Consider the following 24,802-nt stretch of genomic DNA (forward strand, 5'->3'; position numbering starts at 1 on the left):
TGACTTTGGTACCCCACACGCATTCCTGTTTGATCCCAGGACACCATCTCTGAGCTCATAGCAGCTCTTTCGCCTTTATTTTCCTTCTGCGTCTCTCGGTTTTTTTTTTTTTCTCACGTCTCTCTCCTGTACCTCAGTTTTCCTCATGTATTCACCGCTACCCCATTTACTTTCCTCGCCCACTCCTTATAGTATTTCATTTTACCTCCCGGCAACTCCTATCCCATTTCACCCTCTCGCTCCCCGGAACTCACGACACGGCAGAGAACACACGTCTCCGCCTCTAACCTTTCACCCCGTTACCACCTTAGTTACCAGGGGACGCGTCACGGACGGACCGATCCATCTTACCCACAGTGCCGGGGGTGGAGGGGAAGCAGAAAACGACTCATTCTATGACCGCTCCCTCCAAGGCGCTCGGCACGGCTCGCCTGCTGAGGCTCAGACCGCAGGCGGCTTCCGCGGTCTCTCTCCCGCCCCGTGCCCCTACAACGGGAGTAGGCGGCGCTGATCGCGGCGATCTCTGCCCCCCCCCCTCCCCCCTCACCTTGTCTTTTCCCGCCGGTGGTCTCTGCCCAGCACCTGGGCGAAGATGGCGTCTGGTTGCTTGGCGCTAGCTCTGTGAAGCCGGCGCGGTTGCGGGGTTGGCCATGTCTGACTCGGAGGAGGAGAGTCAGGACCGGCAGCTAAAGGTCGTCATTTTAGGGGACGGCGCCTCGGGGAAGGTACCTGGTTGCTCTTGAGGGGCGGGGATTTTCTTTACCCAGAGAGAAGGGGAGCTTGGAGGTGCTCGCCTGGGGCAGAGAAGCCTAGGTCGAGCTCCTCGTCTGCTCTCCTTCAGTAGCAGCCCTAGCCCGCCCGGTCCCTCGGTCGGTGGAGCGCATGCAGCCACCCAAATCCGCTGTTTTCCAATCCAAAAGGCTTCTTTTCGCTCTTCCCTAGTCTCTGTGCTCAGGCCTTGAACCTCTTTTCGTTAATTTCTTAAAATAAGTAGAGAGACCGGCTGAGATGTATTTAAACAAAAACGGTGAAATGTGATGCCCTTCTTTCATTATTATTATTATTATTTAATATGGAAAAGTAGACCGTTCCAGTGTTTGTGGAAAAAAACCCGGAGTATTTACAAATTTTAAATTATCCAAAAAAGGGAAAACATCAATTATTTAAAAGGAAGAAAAGGCTTATGGAACGCAATGTCTCCCAAAATTCCTTATATAAAAATAAAAAGGGGTGCTTGGAACTTGATCACAGAGTATAGGTTCCAATACAGTTAAAACCTGGGGATTAATTCAGCAAGAGGAAACCTAGATGCTTTGATACGGATCAATGGGACATTGGCCTGTAATGGAGTCCTCATGCTTATTGCTGTAGAACCTCATTTTCCTTTACCATTCCTCTCTTCTATTTATTTGGTTAATATTCCAATTTTCAGCCACTTCAAAGTGGATTACATTCAGATACTTTAGGTATTTCCCTGTCCCTAGAGGGTTCATAAGTTTGTACCTGAGGCAATGGAGGGTGAAGTGACTTGCCCAATGTCACAAGGTGCAGCAATGGGATTTGAACCTTGGCTTCCCAGGTGCACAGCCGGCTGCTCTAACCAAGTCTGAAACTTGGCTAAAACCTCATTTTTGTCATTTAGTATAGTGGCACTATTCAAGAATGATTCTGCAAGTGAGGATATATAGGTAATGTTGCTGTATTTCACAAATAATTTTACATAATATACAGATTTGATAACAGCATATATTCATTATTACTGGTATTTAAAATTGTGCCCTGTTTTTATTTATTTATTTTTTTAACAATTCTAAATGCCCAGGGAATCTTGTCCAGGTGTAAGATAACATGGCTTATTTGTTTATTTCTGAAATTGTTGCTTTTTTGAAAGTCATTGGACTCCTGCTGAAATGGTCCAGCAAGGTAGCAAGGTAGCAAGAGCTAAGAGAAACAGATAAGTATGGGAGAAGAAATGAGGGAAGCTTGCTGGGCAGACTGGATGGGCCATTTGGTCGTCTTCTGCAGTCATTTCTATGTTTCTATATGTTTCTATGTTTCTATGACAATAGAAGACTTTTTTTCCAGGTTAATCTGATTCAACTCTGTACTTGAAGAGCCACCTCTAGTGGTGAGCCTAGATTGCTCTGCACACACATTCAGTCTTGGTCCTCTTCTGAATTTGTCCAAATAGTGTAGAGTTCTTGGTCATGGAAAATACTGGAATATTTATAGATTGTGATAGCTTTTATTGGACTAGTAAAAAGATGACACAGGACACTCTGACACACACTTCAGTAAAATACTAAAGATGATCATTCATTCACTTGCAAGCAATTTCTTTCTGGCTTTTTGCACATTGTGAAGTATTTGTGTAAAGCTGCAATTTGTCAGTTTTCAAGTTTTAATGTTTTTGTTTATTGGCTCACAGTGGTCTTTGGAGTGTTGATTTTAATGGCATCTAAATAATCCCTTCTGGAGTTCAGAGAAGATTCTGCTTAAATTAAAAGGTTCCATTCAGGTGGCGATTGATGTTAACCCTCCGATAAGGACCCTATAATTTTTTAAATTAGTGCTGTATTTGACAGACCTGGTTTTATAATCAGCCACAGGTCAGACAATAATCTTCTGTTGTACATGTCATTTTTCTTGTAAAATATTAAGCACTGGGTGCCTTTTCTCCACTTTCTAGTATTGACACCCTTTCTTGATGCTTACTTGGCCAGAGCAGTGCCTGGCTGCTCTTCAGTGAGCAGGCATTGGTTTTTAATTCAACTGGTTTTTCTGTCCTGCATTTTCATGTAGATGATTTCAAAATCTGAACTCCCAGCACATACACTGGCTTTTTTTCAGTACATCCTCAGTTTTCCTTGTTTTGTTTCAGACATCTGTGGCTATGCGGTTTGCACAGGAAGCTTTTGGAAAGCAGTACAAACAAACTGTAGGACTGGACTTCTTTATGAAAAGAATAATATTGCCAGGTAAGACAGTTCATTTCTACCATTTGAAGGAGGGGGCTGCTTCTAAGTTATACTTCTTGCTTATAAGCTGTGGAGGCATTAGCTGGAATCCAAACAAAAAGCAGCAAAACCTCATAATGCAAAAAGAAAAAAATATTTGAGATTAAAAGTAACTATAAAGAGATATCATTTTGAGCACTTGAGCATGAAAGGAGTGGGTTATAAAGATAAGTAAAATGATATATTTAATGATTGTCTTTTAATGGAGAGGAATAATACATTTTTGAATTAAAAAAAAAAGATTTTGGGAAAAGGTATATATGATGTGAGCTCTGATTCTTGGTTTATGATACTGGTTGAAGCCCATTGAGGGTAAGAGCCTGTAGATTAAAAATTGCAAGCACATTTATATCTGATACCATTTCCTGAATGAAGTTGTTTTTATAGTTTTTTTCTTTTTGTATTTTGAAGCATTAGCTGGAACAGTGTCTTAAGCTAGCAAGTGAAATTTGATCGAAAAATTTCAATAAAATAAGTAATTTCCATTATGGAAGAGTAAGTCTGTAATATTAAGGTGGTGCAACAAAGGCGAAAAATAAAGCAGCTGGCATGGCAATTTGACTATCAAATCTTTAAGCTGTATTTAAAATTTGGATTTTTGTGTAAATTCAAAAAAATGTAGAACATTTTGAAAATCTTGTCTTAATTGGTATTTTCATCATATACTTAATTGTTATTTTCATGATATACCGTACTTTAGAGTCCTTAACAATGCACTAACAATTCAAAACTCTGCCTTTTCAATAAAATGTGTTGATTGGGGGGAAAAGTGTGTGCTGTTTTTAAAAAGAAAAAAAATGTCTTTCTTAAATGAAAAACCCTGATCTTGCAATTGCAGAAAAAAGCCTAACGAAGCCACTGTGCTGGAGTATGTGAATGCTGTTTTATGCAAGGCAGCATGAACTTGCTGGCATTTAATAGACAACTAAAATGTAGGGTCTCCAGGCGCTCATAAAAATACAGCTTGAGCATTCAAGATGTTTAGCGTCCCAGCTGTAAAGAAACTGTTAGATAAGTGTTGCAGTGCAGTGCATGGAAAATGCAAAGAGGTCAGAAATGAATGCTGCCGGAAGTTTGTCTGAACAATTGGAGGTCTCAGATAGTCCAGCCGTTCAGCTCTACTGTTTCACTTTATCAGCACTGCAGTATTCCACTGAGAGAGAGAGAGATAATGCTTAAAAGCAAGAGTGCAACAAGCTTTGCTGAATTAAATTCTAGTTTTTAAAAATGTTTGTTCCTGTTTTTCTGCTGCTCTGTAATACAGCTGCTTGGAAGTACTGTGCTTGAGATGTGTAGGGAACCATGGAGTGGATTTATCAAAGCTATTTTAACACCAGATTTTTTTTTCTTCATTGCTGGATATTTTCATTGATAAATCTGGAGGAATATTTTGCACTGCAGCTAAGCTTTGATAATATTCTCTTTAACTTTGTATGGAAATGTGTATACCTTGCTTTCTTGGTTTTTTTTTTTTTTTGTTTTTTCCCCATAATTAGTCCCACATACGTACTCTCCATTTTTGTCTTGAAAATATCCTGAAACCATGTTACATGAAAAGATGATTGTTAATGAGTTCTGCAGATTTTCATCAGTTCAGTGTAAATTTGACAATACAATGAGGTCTGTTTCTTTTTTTTTTTTTATTTATAGTAAACAGAAATGTTTTGAATCTTATATGTTTTGAATCTTATTTGCATACATTTATATGTATAGACAGAAGTAAGTGCATATTTACATGTGTGTGTGCATGAACACATTTATTGTATATATTTTCAGGTACATATTTTATATGTATATATTTATATTTAGGGAAAATATTCTGGAGATGGTCTGTCATAAAGTACTTATGTAATACAATGGAAAAATTGAAGGTTAATTTTGAGTTTTGAATATGAAGAAGCAAAGGTCATCCATGTGGGCTAACATGATAACCTTACCACTTTACTCTTTTTAGTGTTTGGAGATAGTGCTCAATTACTGATCATTTGAAATGACACTCATGTAGAACTTGTGCATAAAGGCTATACAATTTTTCATATGCCAAGAATGCTACGCAGCAACAGAGGATCTGTTTTAACTTGGAAGTCTGAATGGGCTTTTTCGGTGGTCATCTACTATGTAGAGTTTAAGAATCGGTAACACAAAAGGATTAATTATATGATTTTAAAACATAGCATCACTTGATTGAATTCTATGTTGGTCCTTAGAAATTTTGTTAGATCTATTTTATTTTGGATAATTCTGTTCTGGATATTCAGAAACAATTTTAGGGGCACTCAAGGACCCAATTTTCAGCAGCCATAGAATGGGTGAAACTTTTTTTGTAGATATGGCCCATAGGAAATGTGTTAATTGAAAAATATTTTCTGTAGTTATTAAAATATTTTCAGTGGTGGCGGAGTGGCCTGGTAGTTAGAACAATGGGCTGAGAAAAAGGGAAGCCAGGGTTCAAATCCCATTGACACTCTTTGTATCCGTGGGCAAGTCACTTCATTCTCCATTGCCTCAGGTACCAACGTAGATTATAAGACATTTGGGAATAGGGAACTATCTACATCACCTGAATGTTACTGTGAGCTTAAAAAAAAATCTAAAAAAATAATTTACTATACATTTGTAGCTATAAATGCTTTAAAATATCTGTGCTACTGGAAATAAGTTTCTTACATTTTTCTTTTTGTTAAATTGTGATTTAGATTTGGAAATTTTTCATTGTTTTGTGATGGTACTGCACTTTTTTCAAGAAAATCTTTTTTTATTTAAAAAATGCTATGTGTCTTGTGCTTTATGTTCTTAAACTATGAAGTTGATAGGTAAAATGAATAGATATAATTTAATGTTCCAGATTGAAGTTTCATTTTTCTTTGAAAACCTTTTACTGGAATGTTCTGATATGAAATTATGTTTCATTTGCTGTTTTAATATATATTTTTTTGTATTTGTGAAATGTATTTTTGAAGATTAAAAAAATCTTTAACTCTGCTCCATATCATATAAACGTTATACCATTGAGAAAAATCATAAGCACAAGAGCTCTGGTTTACATATTCTATTTTTACACCTTGCATATTAACACATGCTCTGCAATTAAACTGAATAATTGCAGCAGAGTGCATACCTTTTTGGCTTGAGAAACCATATAAAGTTATTTAGTTGATCACTAGAAAACATTCCTATACAGAGGTCTCTTCTTTAACTGACTGCATTGTGAACAATATGAAAGCATTCAGTGACAAAATTTCTCTGCATATTTATTTTTCAAGGCAATTGCTTTCTAAATACTGATCAATTTTAGGGTGCTTTATAATCCAGTTTTTGTATAGTCTGTCAGCAGTCACTGTACAGAGTTTTTGCTTAAAATAGTTCATCTGTCAGTTTGAGACTGTATAGATAGAGCTTCTTAAGATCCATATATTTGAAATAGTTCATGTAAGGTTGTGGGTAGAGTCCAGTCAAAAAGCTTCTACTGTGAAATGGCTATTTTAAGACTTCCGTGCAAGCATTTGGCAGAATTGTGTTTTTACTTCCATCCTGCCTGAATAGCACTTAAGGTGCATCAAAACGATACATCAGTTTACTGATCAGTTCTTTCGTTAGTAATCTTGGATTTGGTCAAAACCATCCTGCAAACCTGGACATCTTGCCTCATTGCTGCCTTGCTTCCTGTTGCATGACTTTTTATTAGTGTGTTAATAAGTTATTATGGGATTTTGCACATTCTGTTCCTTTTTGAACATGCAGATATTTTCTGATCCATTTTGGAAGCTATTTAACTGCTCAAATGGCAGTGACATAGAAAAGTTATTGAAAGCTGAAAAAGATTGATGCTTTCATAACACAGTTGGAAAATAACCATATGTATTTTATTCTTGATTTGCAGTGGTGAAAAAGCTTATAAATGGCTTCTGCTTTACATATATATAGCGCCGAGGGAACATCTTTATATTCAGAATATTTGCTATGCTGAATAATTACTTGGTAGATACAGTTGTGTTCTGAATATCAATGGCTTTATTGACCCAAATTCATGTCTTACAAAAGTTTCACATAGAAAGATATTTGGCAAATAAAAACATATTTACATCCTATATATATGTGCTTCCACCAGCAGAGCTTTAAAAATTAAAGCAGGGAATTTGAAGTGCAAACAAACATTCTTGACTTCATGCCATTCCTCAGCACCATTAGTGATCCCTCCACTACTAACCTTGATGTGGACGATGTTAAGGTGATGCTCCTACCACAAAAGGAATGAGGATCAAGAACAGTAAAAGTGGTTCTAATATATTATGCTATTCAGAATAGGAAACATTCTAAAAAGCCAGCAAAAGGAGGTTCATGCAACATCTTTGAGCCACATTCTTTATATATATAAAAATATAAATATATATATATCCATTTGCTGGCTTTTTAGAATGTTTCCTATTCTGAATAGCACAATATATTAGAACCACTTTTACTGTTCTTGATCCTCATTCCATTTGTGGTAGGAGCGTCACCTTGACATCGTCCACATCAAGGTTAGTAGTGGAGGGATCAATCTGAGTGTGCCCATTCACTAATGGTGCTGAGGAATGGCATGAAGTCAAGAATGTTTGTTTGCACTTCAAAGCATAAATATTCCCTGCTTTAATTTTTTAAATGTAGTTTGCCTTATGTAACTACATAGAAGTCAGCGGGAAAGAATAAAGAAAACAGAATATCACATATCATGAACTTGTACATGCCATTTTGTAGAAGGCAGTCTAAGTAGCTCTTTGTTAACATGTTTATGGAATCCAAAAAGATTACTAATTACTGCCTTTTCCTCATAGGATACTTTGCACATTGTATTTTACTTAGTCATTTCTTAGAAGGAAACTGCATCTGGGTAAAATGGAATATAAATACCCTTTTAAATAAATAAATAACATGACTGTTTTGCTTTTATAAACTTCATGATTCATTAGACAGCTCAGAAATGTCATTCTCAGATGTTCTACCATGCCTGTGGATATTGTGCTTCCACCAGCAGAGGGAGACAAGGAGAATTAGGCAGAGATAGTCCTCTATAGATGCTGCCACCTGGCTCCATGTTTGTTCTTTCTCTAGCAGGATATGGAGGCGTTCTTAAGCAACAGCATGTTAAGCATCTTAAGCAAAAACATTTACATGTTTTACAGGTTTATTTCTAAAGTTTTAAATGTTTTTTTTTGTTTTTCACAAAATGTAGATATTAGACTCCATGTCTGCAAAGTTTACTGTTTGTGTATCCACTTGCAAAACTGGGGATGGTAACTTTGAAACAACTGTACATGTGTGTGAGTATGTCAGCTTGTGTTAAAGGACGTGGCCATATTATAACATACGCATGTATATGCGTGCATGGTATAAAATAGGCTGTACATGTGTAATTTTATATGGACGCTTGTATGTGTGTAAATGCCGCCTCTACCGTGCAAGTGGGGGGATTTTAGTAGATATGTGGGCTGACACAATTACCAGTTTCCCCAATTTGTTCCCAGTTCGCCCAGGTAAAGGTTAAGACTTCCTAACCCCACTAGATAACTAGCCTACCTTTTACCCTGTTAATCCCTACCCTTAAAACCCCACTAGCCTCTTTAATTTTTTTTTTTTCAGGACTTACACACCATCCATAGCAGAAGTAAAGTTACGCACTAGGGGACCCCGGCACGCGCTTGTGTGCAAGATTTCATAGAGAAATCTAGGAATGCCCATGCCCCTTCCAGACCATGTCCACACTCTGCCCGTTTTCTTGTGCACGCCAGGAGATACAGATGTACTCGCAGGCTTTTTAAAATCTGCGTGGTGTGTGCTGGCCCGACTTCTGCATGTATCTCCTGGCAACATGTAGGGCTTTTAAAATTCACTTTTTAATGCTTAATTTCTAAAATGTAAATATTTAGCTTATATACTTTTCTTATCTGTTATAACTTGAGTGTGTCTCTCTTATCTACAAGTTAAAATGTTGGATTTCATGCTTTTATACAGTAAACGCTTACAAGAAAAGCATTGTGTATTTACTTAAAAAGTCACATTGTCCTCCATTAGATTGTAAGCCCCCTCTGGGGCAGGGAACTACCTACTGTGTCTGAACTGTAACTTGCCTTCCTCCTGGGTTTAGAAATGTGAGTAATCAAAAAAACTCCTAAATGTGTATGTAGGCCCCCTCCCATGTCCTGAGTGGGCCATCGAGGATCCGCAGTTCAGTGTGGACGGGTCGCAGCGGCCAACACGGGGAAACTAAATAGTCCGGCTGTGTTTGCATGCAGCACAATAACTTCGGCAATAGCCATTCAAATTGACTCCGCCTGTAAAAACTTCTGAGCCTTTTCAGGAGCAGTGAAGGTGTACATTTTCCCGGTGTGCCACAACTTCAGAATCGCGGGGTATTGTAAACTGAATTTTATACGTTTTTCCACCAAGTGTGTGAACGTGGCCGAGAAGTGCCGTCGGAGTTGCGAAACCCGCACCGAGTAATCTTGGGTAATTCTCACGTGGTGGTTGCGGTATAAAATTTCTTTTTTGGACCAAAAAGTCATCCATATTTTCTGCTTATGAGCGTAATTGAATATCTTCACAATTGCTATTTGCGGGCGTTGATCCGTCATACGGCGGGGCCCCACTCTGAGCTCGCTCCACCATTAACACGCCAGGCAGCTCTGGGAGGCCCACCACCTCCGGTATCCACCCCTCCAAGAAGGCTCCCAAGCCTTTTTCATCTACCGATTCTGGTAGTCCCAGGAATAGGAGGTTTGCCCTCCTTGATCTGTTTTCCAGGTCATCAAACTGCTTACCGAATGCCAGGAAAAATTAATCATGAGCTAAAAGTTTTGCTTCGGCCGCCGCCATTTCATCCTCCACCAGATATACTCTTCCTTTTTACGTGTTCTATCCGCGGGCTTAACTCATTTAAGGCAGCGCTTACCTCCGATAGCTGAGTATAAATGTCTGCTGGTTTCTCATCTAGAGTTCCAGCAATAGTGTCTCGCAGGATCTCCACTGTAAGTGTACTTGCCAAGGAAGGGTTCTTGTCACTGGGCCTCGCCGCCATCTTGGGCTCCGCGGCCTTACCCTTGTCCTTATCTTTCTTTTTCCTGGTGCTCCGAGAAGCCATCAATTGCGGCGATTTTTGCATGTATGTGATGATAGACATATGCCACTCTCGGGGGAGATTAGTAATAAGTGACTGTGGTGCTGGTGTGTTCTGATGCCTGTGGGTTGAGCGGCGGGGTGCCCGAAGCTGTGGAGAAACACGTCCTCCTCAGCACATCTCCCCACGTGACCCATCGAATGCCTTTTAAAGGATCTCTCTTATTCGGAAGCAAATTGGAGAAGTTAGCCAACAAATGGGGTGAATCTCCAGTGCCTAGACTACCTGAAGATAGGAATAAAAGATCTCAGCGCCTCTCTACCAGAATAGCTAAGGGTAGAGGATCGCAGCACTTTAGACCCTACAGGAACACACAGTTCCAGACACCTCGCCCCTCCGGAAGGTCCTAGTCCTTTCGGAGCAGACAGACCAAGAGGGGAGCAGAGCCAGGGGCAGGCTCCAGCCGTGCTCCACAATGAGAAGAGGCTGACCCATCCACAGGAGGAAAACAGAGGGGGTCGACTAACTCTCTCTACCAAAGATGGGTCGAGAGAATATCGGACAAATGGGTACTCTTATAGAATTCCGCAGCATCCCTCGAGACAAATTCATGAGATCACCCTGCCACTCCAAGAGACTGGCAGTAGAAACCACACTAACAAGACTACTCAGTCTGAGGGCAATAATTCCGGTGCCCACACTGCAACAAAATACTGAGCAATATTCCATCTGTTTTATCGTTCCCAAGAAGGAAGGGTCATTCCGGCCCATCCTGGATCTCAAGAATGTCAACAGTTATCTGGGGGATCTACACTTCTGCATGGAAACTCTGCGCTCCGTTATAATGGCAGTACAACTGGGAGAGTTCCTAACCTCCCTGGACCTTTCCGAAGCCTATCTTCATATCCCAGTCCATCAGGATCACCACCGCTTCCTGCACTTCCCGATACTGGGTCACCATTACCAGTTCCGGGTGCTTCCCTTTAGTCTAGCAACCGCCCCCAGGACCTTCACCAAAATTATGGTGGTCGTGGCAGAAGCATTGAGAAAGGAAGGGATAAACTGGTACATTCTTACCTGGACAACTGGCTGATCAGGGCGAAATCTCCAGAGGAGAGCCGACAGATGACCAGCAGAGTCAAGAGCCTACTGCAGGAGCTCGGTTGGGTCGTGAGCAAGAGCAACCCCTCTGTCGTTGGAGTACCTCGGGGTCCGGTTCGATACCAAACAGAACAGAGTCATTCTCTCCCCTCTGAGGAGAAGAAAGCTGATGTCACAATTGTGACGCTTGATGATCAATGTACGTCCCAAGGTATGGGTCTACCTTCAAGTCCTTGGCCTCATGGCATCAACCCTGGAGGTCGTCCCATGGGCAAAGCCCCATATGCGACCATTCCAGCACTCCCTACTGTCACGATGGAACCCACTGTCCCAGGACTACTCAATTCACCTCCAACTACCAGCAGAGGTTCGGACTCAGCTCCAATGGTGGCTACAGGAAGACCACCCAAGCAGAAGAGTAAGCATTTCCCCACCAAACTGGATATTGCTCACCACAGATGTGAACCTATGAGGGTGGGGAGCCCACTGTCAGGAGTTGACCACCCAGGGGGAATGGAACATAAACTGCCTGGAAGCACGAGCATTCAGACTAGCATGCCTGCGATTCAGCTACAGACTCCGTGGCAAATCAATCAGGATAATGTTGGACAACGCGAAAACAGTTGCTTACATCAACCGCCGGGGAAGAACCAAGAGCCAGCAGGTGTCTCTGGAAATAGACCCCCTCATGGCATGGGTGGAGATATACCTACCAGGGATCTTGGCCTCCCACATTGCGGGAAAAGACAACGTCTCAGCAGACTACCTCAGCAGAGAAAGTCTGGACCCAGGGGAATGGACGCTGTCGACCACAGCTTTCCAAATGATAGTAAATTGCTGGGGCTCCCAGATATGGATCTATTTATTTTTTATTTATTTACTGGCAACCTGTCTCAATGTCAAAGTTCCCAGGCTCTTCAGCTGCAGACGAGAACCACAATCCCAGGGAATTGACGCTGTCTTCCAGACCTGGCCAGAGGAATATCTCCTGTACACCTTCCCTCCATGTCCACTACTGGGCAGAGTCATCCGCAAGATAGATCATCATGGGACTAGTTCTACTAGTCACCCCGGACTGGCCAAGATGACCATGGTACACAGACATGCGAAGAATACTTGCAGGGAACCCTCTGTGCCTACCTCCACACAGGGACCTTCTCCAGCAGGGCCCGATCCTCCACGAAGATCTGTCTCAATTCACGCTTACGGTATGGCCCTTGAGAGGATTAGTCTGAAGAAGCGCGGTTACTCGAAGGCCGTGATTGACACCCTGCTCCGAGCGCGTAAGTTCTCCACATCCTTTTCTTACATACAGATCTGGAGATTATTTGAAGCCTGGTTTGAGGACCGCGGGATCCCCCTGCGGACAGCCAAAATTCCCATAATCCTGGAATTCCTGCAGGATGGCATGAAGAAGGGGTTATCACTCAACTCCCTCAAAGTCCAAGTTGCCGCACTGGCTTGCTTCAGAGCCGAAGTGGATGGTAGCAGACTATCAACTCATCCAGATGTATCCTGCTTCCTGAAAGGGGTTAAACAACTCCGACCACCCCTAAAATGGCCGGTGCCTCTATGGAATCTCAATCTAGTACTAGACTTCCTAGCTGGGGCCTCCTTCAGACCAAACGCGGTCAGTCACTATGCCTCTTAACTTTAAAGATGGCATTCTTGGTGGCAATATGTTCAGCTCATCGCATCTCCGAACTTCAGGCACTATCCTGTCAGGAACCGTTCCTTAGGTTCATGCCTGGAACCATACAACTGCGCATTGTCCCCTCCTTCTTATCGAAAGTGGTTTCCCAGTTTCACATGAACCAAACCATCTTGCTATCATCTCCAGATGTGCATAAGGACTCGGAAGACTCACGCCGCCTTCGGCAGACTTCTGGTCTGATACCTGGAAAGATCTGAACCTGTGCGCAAAACGGATCATCTGTTCGTTCTTCACAGTGGGAAGAAACAAGGGGAAGCGGCATCGTGGGTGACCATAGCCCACTGGATCAAAGAAGTAATCAAGGCAGCCTACATACAGGCAGAAAAGCCCTTACCTCTGCAGGTTAAGGCTCGTTCTACGAGGGCCCAGGCAGTCTCCTGGGCGGAAACCAAGCTGCTGTCGCCAGCTGAGATATGTCGGGCGGCGACGTGGTCCTCTATACCCACCTTTTCCAGGTTCTACCGCCTGGATGTTCAGGCCAGGGAGGACACAGCTTTCGGAAGGGCAGTACTAAATGGGCCACAGGCAGCCTCCCACCCTGTTCGGGAGTAGCTTTTGTACATCTCATTGGTCCTGAGTCCATCTGGCTACATGCTAGGAAATGGAGAAATTACTAACCTGATAATTTTGTTTTCCTTAGTGTAGACAGATAAACTCAGCATCCCACCCACGGCTGCCCCAGAAAAGGGAGACCCTCGGATGGCAAACCTCGAGACTAAACAAATATGGGTTAGCCACAGCCTACCCTTAGTTCAAGACACCCACAGTTATCTGGTGTCGGCGTTAATCGGTTGAGTGCACTGGCTGTCTCCGGTTTGGAAATCAGTTGAACCAGTCAAGTTTTAATCAAGTTTAAGCAAGTTATTTAAGCAAAAGATATAACCACATTGGCTTTTCGAAGATGATATCTATATATAGATATATATTTAAGGCTTTTCTTTACCGATATTCGTCAGGGACATCATGCCGGTTTACATCAAAACAAGGGAGAACAACATGGAAAAATCAGTTACAAAAAACAGGAAGCAGAAAACTGGGAGATGGAAACGCAATATGCATAAAAGAAAGGAAAAGAAGCATAAGTAAGATATCATAAAACTAATACAGAGGCATAAAATGAGAGAATATAACAGTAGAAAACTATATACAAATTATATATCAATGTCTTAGGTAGCGTAAAGCAGAGGCATGTGACAGGGTAAAGAGGTTCAATGATTTCGTGCAAAGAAACTGAAACTGAAATAGGTGGGAAGTATATAGAGTGGGCAAGTTGTATTAGCTGGTGATAATCCAGGAGGGATTGAGATACACGGGGTTAGGGGTAGGCTTCCTTGAATAGCCATGTCTTGAGGGTTTTTTTTTTTTTTTAATTTCTGTGCGCATTGCTCAAGTCTGAGTTCAGGTGGCATGGAGTTCCAGGCATGAGGACCAGCAATGGATATGGCACGCTCTTTGGTGGAGCTGAGGTGCAAATGTTTCGGAGAGGGAGTGTGGAGGGTACCCGTATATGATGATCTGGTAGGTCTATTGGATGTGTGGAAGTGGATCGAGTCTTTCAACCAGTGCATGTTCTGGTTGTGGAGGGTTTTATGTATGATGGTAAGTGTTTTGTATGTTATACGGTGGTGGATGGGGAGCCAATGAAGATCTTTGAGGATGGGGGTGATGTGGTCAAATTTGTGTGAGTTGGTGAGTATTCTGGCATCGGCATTCTGAAGAAGTTGAAGGGGTTTAATCGTGGCTTTGGGTAGACCAAGTAGGAGGGAATTACAGTAGTCTATTTTGGAAAGAATAGTGGCTTGTAATACTGTCCGGAAGTCGCTAAGGTGGAGTAGAGGTCTGAGTTTTTTTAGGGTGTTAAGTTTAAAGTAACAATCTTTCATAGTCGAGCTGATGAATTTTTGGAGGTTGAGGCGATTATCGATTATGACGCCTAAATCTCGTGCGTGCTGTGAGAAGGAGATATATATTTTTTTTTTTGGGGGGGGGTACTAATGTTGTGATGAGGCGGTGAGATTATGAGTAGTTCCGTTTTGGAGGAGTTGAGGGCTAGGTTTAGGCAGGAGAGGAGGCTATTTATCGATGATAGTGCGTTTTCCCATCTTTCAAGGGTGGAGGTGAGGGAGACAGTAATGGGGATGAGTATTTGAACGTCATCCGCATAAATGAAGTGGGCGAGGTCAAGGTCAGAGAGGAGTTGGCATAGGGCAAGTAGATATATATTGAAAAGGGTCGAGGACAGTGAGGATCCTTGGGGTACGCCTCTGTGAAGGTGGATGGGTTTAGATTCATAGTCATCTATTTTAACTTTGTAGAGTCTATTGGTAAGATACGATTTGAACCATAGAAGGAGGTGTCAGAGATTCCAATTTCATTGAGATGTGTTAGGAATATGTTGTGGTTTACTGTGTCAAAGGCTGCAGAAATGTCAAGTAGTGCCAGTAAGTATGAGTGACCTTTGTCAAAGCCTTGTAGAATGGTGTCGGTGAGGGAAAGTAGGAGGGTTTCCCTATTGTATAGTTTTCGGAAACCGAATTGAGAAGGGAAGTGCATGTTATGTTTCTCAAGGTGATCAGAGAGCTGAGAGTTTACTACTTTTTCGAGTACTTTGGATAGGAAAGGAATGTTAGAGATGGGTCGGAAATTGGAGGAGTCATTAGGGTCGAGATTAGGCTTCTTAAGTAGGGGTTTGACGGTGTCTTGTTTAAGGAGGTCAGGTATAATTCCTGAGGATAGAGAACAGTTTATGATGTCAGCAATAGGTTTTGCTATGGTGCTGGGGAGACAGTAGAGCTTTGGTGGGTATAGTGTCAGAGGGGTGTCGGGTTGGTTTCATTTTTTTGAGTATCGTTTCTGTTTCAGCAGATGATGTCAGTTCAAAGATGTGGAAGGGAGTTTGTGAAGTAGTAGTGAGGGGTGTGGAAGGCAGGGCTGTGGGGGTTGTGTGAGTTTAGCGATTTTTTTTTCACTGAAGTGGCAGGGCAAGTTTATCGCATTTTGTGTGTCTGGGTTTGTCGGGATGTGACTGGGAGCTTTGGGGAGCTCAGCTACATAGGTGAAGATGGCTTTCGCATTAAATTGTAGGTCATGTATTCTGATTGCATAGAAGTCTTTTTTTAGTTTTAAGGATAGCAATACGGTATTTGTGTAGGGTGGGCTTGTAGTTTGACAAGAGGAATGGATTGGGGTCTTGGTGATATTGAGGAAGTGAGGTCAGTGCAGTGGTATATGTACCCAGGATGACGTTAGTTTTGAAATCGGACTCCGTCTCTAATCTGCTAGCAGAAGAGCACAATACCCATTGGTCCTGAGTCTATCTGTCTACACTAAGAAAAACGAAATTATCAGGTTAGTAATTTCTCCACTATTCCAGAATATTTTTTTTGAAGTGCAGGTTTTTAAATGCTGTGATGACAAAGCAGGCTATTGTCTGTTTCCTAAATCTTAATTAATCCGCAATTAAAGTTCCTTAGGAATTATATTCCAAAGTTTGCGACCAGCATAGAAAAAGCTTTCTTAGAAGCTTTTGGTACCTGCTGAAAGAAATGAGAAAATTCCTGCCTTTTCCTCAGATGTCCTGCAAGTATAATCAGCTAATGTGTGGAATCTGGCTTCCAGGTTCATGCTCAGAATCCCTGTTTGTAGTCCTATATGCTTGCTCACTTGTTACTATGATGTATATCATGGTGTTTTTTTTTTATCCTTTCAGACTGTAATAGGCATGTATATGTTAGGTGTATAGTTTAGTGTGGTTCCATTTTATAGAATCTTTTTGCTTAGGGTACAAAAGTAAATCAGAAATAATTACCACAAAGAGCAATGTCTGTATGCAATGCCAGAAGTCTAAAAAATAAAATGGGAGACTTTTTAGAATGTATAGCACTGAATGAAGAAGTAGACACAATTGGCATATCAGAGACCTGGTGGAAGGAAGATAATCAATGGAACAGTGTGATACCAGGATACAAGTTGTATTACAATGATAGGGTGGATTAAATTGATAGGAAAGAGGGTTTCGCACTGTTAGGGATGGCATAGGATAAAGATCCCGCAGTAGATTAAATGCGCCATGGAATCTGTATAGATAGAAATTTTATGTGTGATGGGGAAGAGTATAGCAGTGAGAGTATTCAATCTGGTCATATGGATGGTAGAACTGACAGATGATGGGAAGCTAATAAATGTGGCAGCACAGTAGTATTGGGAGATTTCAATTACTTCAGTATTGACTGGATGAATATCACATCATGACATGCTATGGAGGTAAAGTTTCTAGATGAACTGACTGCTTCATGGAGCAACTGATCCAGGAACCTCTGATAGGGAGAGCTATTTTAGACGTAATTCTTAGTTGAATACTGGATTTGGTGTGAGAGGTAACTGTAGTGGGGCTATTTGGCATCAGTGATCATAATGCGAACAAATTTGTCTTAATAGAGGGAAAACTATTGCTCTAGTACAGGGGTCGGGAACCCATGGCTCGCGAGCCAGATATGGCTCTTTTGAGGGCTGCATCTGGCTCGCAGACAAGTGTCGCCATACTTCGCGGTTCCCCGCTGACCCAGCTGCTCCCCGGTCCTCCGCCGCCCGGGCTTAAAATGCTGTCAGCCCGGGCGGAACGCGGCAGGACAGCTGGAGTCAGCGGCACCGGCGTGCTCTCTTCTCCCCCCCCCCCCCCCCCCGCGGCCCGGAAGAGGAAGTGGAGAGCATCGGGTGCCTGCGCGGGAAGAAGAGACCACACTAGCGTGGTCTCTTCTTCCGCGCAGGCACCCGATGCTCACCACTTCCTCTTCCGGGCCGCGGGGGGGAGGAGAAGAGAGCACGCCGACTGGAGTCATCCGGGTGCCTGCGCGGGAGTCATCGGGTGTCAGCCGGGTGCCAGCGCTGGAGTCATCTGGTGCCTGCGCGGGTCTTCCCGCGCAGGCACCCGATGCTCTCCACTTCCTCTTCCGGGCCGCGGGAAGAAGAGAGCACGCCGCGGGAAGAAGAGAGCCACGCCGGGCCGCGGGAAGAAGAGAGCACGCCGGTGCTCTCTTCTTCCCGCGGCCCGGAAGAGGAAGTGGAGAGCATCGGGTGCCTGCGCGGGAAGACCCGCGCAGGCACGCTAGTCTCCGACGGGAAGAAGACTGCAGCGCGGCTCGGAGGAAAATGAAAATCTTCAACCGCGGCCGATGGGACTCCGCCTTCGCCTCCGCGAGGGCTGAAAATGAAGGAGGTTAGCGTTGGGAGGTGGCTGCTGCTGCCGCGAGTTCCCGGGGGGGGAGAGAGAGAGTGAATGAATGAGCGAGCAAGCATGTGTGTTTGAGATCCTGTGTGTGTGAGTGAGAGATTGCATGTATGTGAATGATTGAGAGCCTGTATATGTGAAAGAGAGTATGTCTGTGATTGAGATCCTGCCTGTGAGAGAGAGAGCATGAATGTAAGTTTACCATTGGGAACCTGTATGTGTAAGTTTGTAATTGAAAACCTGTTTGTTTGAAAGAGAATGTGTGTATGATTGAGATCCTTTGTGTGTGAGAGAGATCATGTGTATGTATGATTAAGAGCCTGTGTGTATAAGTAAGAGAGAGATCATGTGTGTCTGTGTCTGATTGACAGCTGGTTTAGGTGATGGAGCATGTGAGTATGTGATTGAGAGCCTGTGTTTAAATGAGAGAGAGAGACCATGTGTGTCTGTGTGATTGAGAGCTGATTTAGGTGAGGGAGCATGTGAGTATGTGATTGAGAGCCTGTGTTTAAATGAGAGAGACCATGTGTGTATGTGTGTGATTGAGAGCTGATTTAGGTGAGGGAGCATGTGAGTATGTGATTGAGAGCCTGTGTGTAAATGAGAGAAAGAGAGGACATGTTTGTAAGCATGTGAATGAGAGTCTGTGTGTGAGAGAAAAAGACAGCATGTATTTATGTGATTGAAAGCCTGTGTGTGTGTAAGCGTGAAAAGATAGACAGCATGTGTGTAAATGTGTAATTAAGAGCCTATATAAGTGAGAGAGAAAAAACATTTGTATATGTGAGTGACTGAGAGCATGTGTGTATAGGTGTGTCATTGAGAGCCAGTGTGAGAGAGAGCGCTGGTATGTGACTGAGAGAGGAGAAAGTTCCAAGCAAACCACCCCACCTCCTGCTAATTCAGAACAATCTCAGGACACCTGGATATCAAACGTTCCCAGGTATGCAGAGCGAAAAAATTTTTGTATCCTTATTATTTTTCATTACTGGATCTTTGTGTCTGCTATTTTGAAATATTTTGTTGGTATCTGGAAATGTTTTATATGAGTTTTTAATTATTGGATATTCCACTCATCAGCTGTTTCGAAATATGTTCTTTTTGTTAGTACAGTTTTACTGCTGATGATTTTATATTTCTTGATTTGTTTTATAAGGATGTGTGATGTTTCTTTTTTCCTTTGTTACACTGCATACAGAGACTCTGGCTTGTTGCAGTTTCCAATTCAGTTTTTGTCTGCATGCTTCTTGTTATGCGTTTTGGTCTCTTTATTCTATGTTAGGTGAGGGACAGCACGTGATTCAGGTGAGGTTTTCTGCTGGCGTGTAGTTTCTGTGTAGGACTCTATAGCAGCCTGACTTGGTCCGTTTTCCTAATAGGAGATGTATTGGTGTCTTAAGGCCTGGTGTAATATTTTCAGAGACTTATTGTACTTTAAAAGTGTGATCTTACATAAAATGCACACATTTACTTGTATTTAGTTTTAAACATATTGTATGGCTCTCATGGAATTACATTTTAAAATATGTGGCGTTTATGGCTCTCTCAGCCAAAAAGGTTCCTGACCCCTGCTCTAGTATTTAACTTTCAAAAGCAAGACTGATAAAAGGAGGAAAATGGTTAGGAAAAATCTGAAAGGAGCAGCTGCAAAGATTGAGTTTACATCAGGCATGAAAAATACCTTCTTGGAAGCCCAGGCCGTATGTATCCCATACTTTAAAAAAGGCGGAAGGAAGGCCAAATGATTGTTGGCATGGTTAAAAGCTGAGGTGAAAGATAACTTTTCAAAAAATGTAAAAGGATCCAAATAAGATCATAGGAAAAAGCTTAAGCACTGATAAATGAGATGCAAAACCTTTGTGATGAAGGCAAAAAGTGATTTTGAAAAGAAGCTGGCAATAGAAGCAAAAACTCATAATCAAAGCTTTTTCAAATACATCCAAAGCAGAAAGCCTGTGAGCGAGTCGTTTGGACCATTAGATAATGAGAACTTAGGGCAGACAAGGCCATAGTAGAAAGATTAAATTAATTCTTTGCTTCAATGTTTATGGATGGGGTGATACCCGTGCCGGAAATGGTATTTAATGGTGATAATTTGGAGAAACAAATTAATGGTGAACCCAAAAGATATAATAAAGCAAATTGACAAACTTAGGTATATCAAATCACCTGGACCAGATGGTTTACTCCCCAGAGTTCTGAAAACTCATAAAATTGCAGACCTATTACTAATAATTTGTAACTTATCAGAGCACTGGTTTCCTGCAGCAGATTTTGCACAAGATACTATGGCAAGAGTTAGCAAATTGTATTGTTCTTGAAGATTGGAGGCTGGCAATCTATAAAGAACTTTGGGCTGATCTGGGAAACTATCAACCAGTGAGTCAGACATTGTGGGTAAAAATTCTAGAAATAATTCTAAGAACAACATTACAAAACATAGATGTAGTTTTAATGGGACACAGCCAACATGGATTTACACAAGGGGAATCTTGCCACACCAATACATTTTTTTTTGACTTGATTAATAAAAAAAACCAAAACGTGGACAGTGGTGAGTCACTGAATAATACTGTATTCATTTTTTTCAGAAAGTGTTTGAGAGACTTTTGAGGAAATTAAAATGTCATGGGATAGAGGCAAGAGCCTATTTATGGATTGTGAACTGTTTAAAAGACAGGAAACAGAGTAGGACTAAATGGTTTTCTTAATGGAGGAAGGTAAATAATAGAGTGCCTCAGGAATCTATACTTTATAAATGATCTGGAAAAGGGAACAATGAGTGAGATAACATTAGTAGATGACAAAATTATTCCAAGTTGTTAAATCACATGCAGATTGCGAGAAATTGTAGGAGGACCTTAAGCGAATGGTAGATGAAGTTTATTGTGGACAAGCGTAAAGTGATGAATATAGAGAAAAGTAAACCAGATTTTATTTACGTGATGGATCTATTTTTTTATTTATTTGTCGGGTTTTATATACCGTCGTTCGGTTTCGCCATCACAATGGTTTACAATGTTTCGATTATTAACAGGGTTTCCACAAGGTTCAAAAGGTTGCTAACATCGTAAGATATCAATTTATAAACTTAGTTTATATATATGTAAGGTTTCATAGTTGGAATCCCCACCCAGAAAAAGGATCTAGGTGTCCTTATAGACAATAAGTTGAAATCCTCTGCTCAGTGAGCAGTAGTGGTAAAAAAAGCAAGCTGAGTCATTCATCTAATTGTGTTAGGGCCCTGACGTGAATTAAATGAGTTTTAACGCACAATAATGGCCGAAGTTTAAAAGCCCAGCGCACGTAAGTTTGGGGGGGTTACATGCGTGGCCGGGCCTTGTACGTGCCATGCGCATTTTACGAAGGGCTGGGCCCAAAGAAGGGGGTGGGCTGGGGGTGTGTGGTCTGGGTGGGGGCTGGGCTGGGACAGTGCCATGCAACACTGCCGGTTGGTGTGCGGAGAGAGGGGAAGAGGGAGTAAGGATAGAATTAGGGTTAGGGAATCGGGAAAGGTCTATCTGCGTTGCCACGCGTATTTTAAAAATCCCCCCATTGCACGTAAATTGTATTGTACTTGAAGATTGGAGACTGGCCTTTGATATATCATGTGTGCATGTACATGCTCGTATGGTATAACATAGGCTGAAAGCGCATACATTTGCGCTGTATTTGTAATGTGCGCGCAACTGGCAGGGTTTACATATGCACGTTTTGCAACATGTGCGCACCTTGCACGGTGTCTTCCTGTGTGCATGCACCTCCATTACTGTCTATTTGTAAAGGACATGCACATGCGTGTGCTAATTCTGCTTTCACCACGTATGTTGATGGATTTTAAAAGAGAGGGGCACAGTTGCCAGTTTTACCAGTTTGCACAGACAAGGGATAGGACTTCTTAATCCCCTTACTTTATGTGTTCCTTTCCCCCTGTTAGGCTACTCAGCAGGCTATAACGGGCTGGGGCTATTTCTTTTGCTTTTAAGACTCAATACATTATCCATAGCAGTAGAAAAGTAATATTAGGGGACTCCGGCATGCACTTAAGTATATATGCGCACATCTATTGGTCTATCCCCCTATGCCATTGCCCCTCCCCTTTTCTGCTTGTTTTCACATACGCGCATGATGGGAGATACAAGCGTAATCAGATGGTATTTAAAAAAAAAAAAAAAAGGTTCTGCGCGTATCTCCTGGTTTGGGCACGCAACGTGCTAATGTGTCGCAAGTCATGATACTGTGTCCCGCGATGCAACACATTATGATGGATTACAAATTTTTACTCCGTAATGCAGTATGTCTAACATTTGCATTAACATGCTCCTGTTTTTTTTTTATCATGGATGCTAACGCATGATATTCCCGCAATATTTAGGCCAATGTTAGGGATTATTAGAAATAAAATGAGAATATCCTAAAACTGCTGCATCAGTCTATGGTGTGACTGCATCTAGAGTACTGTGCAATTCTGGTCACCCCATCTCATAAAAGATAGGGCAGAACTGGAAAAGGTTCAGAGAAGTACAGTCAAAATGATGAAGGGAATGGAACGGTTCCCCGATGAGGAAAGGCTAAAGAAATTAAAGCTCTTCAGCTTGGAGAATAGACGGCTGAGAGAGGGATATGATGGAGGTCTGTAAAATCATGAGTGGACTGGAGTGGTTAAATGCAAATCCAGTGTTTTGCTGTCTCAAAAAATGACTAGGGTACGCTCTTTGAAGTTACTAAGCAGCATATTTAAAAGAGGAGAGAAAATATGTTTTCACTCAATGCACAGTTAAGCTCTGGAATTCATTGCCATAGGATATGGTAAAGGCAGCTGGGAAGCTAGGTTTAAAAGAGGTTTTGCTAAGTTCTTGGAGAAAAAGTCCATAAACCTTTATTAATCAGGAGGTCCATATTCAGTCACTGTCCATTAGGAACTGTAGCTGGATAAAATTATCTGGTTAACTTTAGAGGTATATTGAATTGTGCTACCACACTCATGAATATAGCTGGCTGTCTTAAAATCAGCTGGAAGACTTTATCCAGCTAACCCTAGGACAGCTCTTTGTTGTGACCAAACTTAACTGTATAAGTTATCCGGCTAACGATGAATATTGACTAAAGTATGCCAGGGATAGAAATGTAGCCCACTTGACAGGGCTAGTCACAAAATGAATCTGGGCTCATTACTTTTACATTGACATGTATTTGTTTAAAAATGTCTTTTGCACTTTATCAGACCAGAGGGAGTGCTGACGGCAGAACGTTTATATGGTTGCGGTGAGTTAGATTTGCTAGGAAAGAATGCATGAAACTTGAAAAAGTTTCTTAAAGGGTAAAACTATTGCTGGCTGTGCATATTGTTTGTTATTTTTCAAGGCTAGCATTTGCAAGTGCAAAGAATTGTGTGTGTTTAGGAATAATAGACTTTAGATTAATTTTGTGAGCTAGTTTAGGTTAGTATTTGTTTACAGGTGTAAAGAATGGTAATAATTATTTGTTATACTGATTTTCAAAAACTTCAAAACAGTTTCAAAAACAATATACCAAAATAGACATTGGAGGTAATTTTAAAAGAAGTTATGAGTATAAATGTAACTTATTGTAGCAATTTAAAAAAGCTATTTACATGTGCAAAGTGCACTTACACATGAATATCTGATGGACAATTCAATGGCACATATTGGAGCAATTTTCAATAGCCCACTTACATGGGTAAAGTGCATTTGGTATGTGTAAAACCCAATTTTAAGCGTATAAATTACTTTTTAAAATCAGGCCCATAGTGTATAGGAATAATATACTTTGGATTAACTTTGGATTAATTTTGTGATTTAGTAAAGATTAATATTTGTTTGTAAGTATTAGATTTGTGAATTTGCAAATGCCATTTGAAAAAGTGAGAGTACTGGTATCTGGGCAGTTAGTCACTTGTTTAATTACCACCCACCATAGTCACTTTTATTGTTATCTAAATTCTATCCCTACCCCCAGATAAGAGGAAAAGATTCAAAATATGAGTCAGGGTTTTAAAGGTGAATTTTAAAAGCCCCGTGTGCACCAAAACCAGGAGATAGGCGAATATGTCAGGCCAGTGCGTGCCACGTGGATGCCTGTAAAAGTGTATCTTCCGCTGCACGCACAACATTTTTTTTATATAGGAGTGGGGCGTGGGTGTGGTCTGGGCGGGGCATGGGAGATCCTGGATTTCTCAATGAAACCAGCATGTAAATACTTGTGCGCACAAGTGCATGCTGGGGTCCCCATCACATAACTTTACTTTACTTCTACTATGGATGGCGTTTGACATAAAGCGAAAAAATATAGGCATGTCAGCAGGGTTTTATTTGAAACGGTTTTTATTATTTTTGTCAAAATGTCAAACAGCAAACATGAGAGAGAGGCGGGACACTTCGTCTCTCTCCCCAAAACAGTATCATACATTACAAAACAGCAGAAGGCCAAATTCCATTAGCCCATGAGGGTAAAACTCCGTCACCCCCCCCCCCCCCCCCTTGTCCCAGTACCATCCTGCCCAGGCTCCCTGGAATCTAAAAGTCAACAAATTCTAGCAATACAACATCAGCACCCAGTCCAAGAGATCTGTGGAAATCATTCGTTGAGAATCGAGCTGCGCACTGTCTGTGGTAATGACTGTATGTAGA

General features: G+C 41.7%; 1 protein-coding gene across 4 annotated transcripts in view; it reads left to right on the forward strand.

Moving 5' to 3' along the window:
* Positions 1-388: 388 nt before the first annotated feature.
* The window catches only part of RAB28 (RAB28, member RAS oncogene family), a 336,848-nt gene continuing 312,434 nt past the window's right edge, over positions 389-24,802 (forward strand). The window contains exons 1-3 of one of the 4 annotated variants that reach the window (XM_029590878.1): positions 389-725; positions 1,643-1,688; positions 2,882-2,978. In XM_029590878.1, the coding sequence (XP_029446738.1) occupies positions 2,894-2,978 (85 nt within the window). In that variant the 5' untranslated portion in view covers positions 389-725; positions 1,643-1,688; positions 2,882-2,893. The remainder of the gene's footprint in view (positions 726-1,642; positions 1,689-2,881; positions 2,979-24,802) is intronic. The other 3 variants (XM_029590851.1, XM_029590870.1, XM_029590861.1) reach the window with 3 other exon arrangements.

Source organism: Rhinatrema bivittatum, chromosome 1, assembly GCF_901001135.1.
Source record: "Rhinatrema bivittatum chromosome 1, aRhiBiv1.1, whole genome shotgun sequence".
NCBI lineage: Eukaryota > Metazoa > Chordata > Amphibia > Gymnophiona > Rhinatrematidae > Rhinatrema > Rhinatrema bivittatum.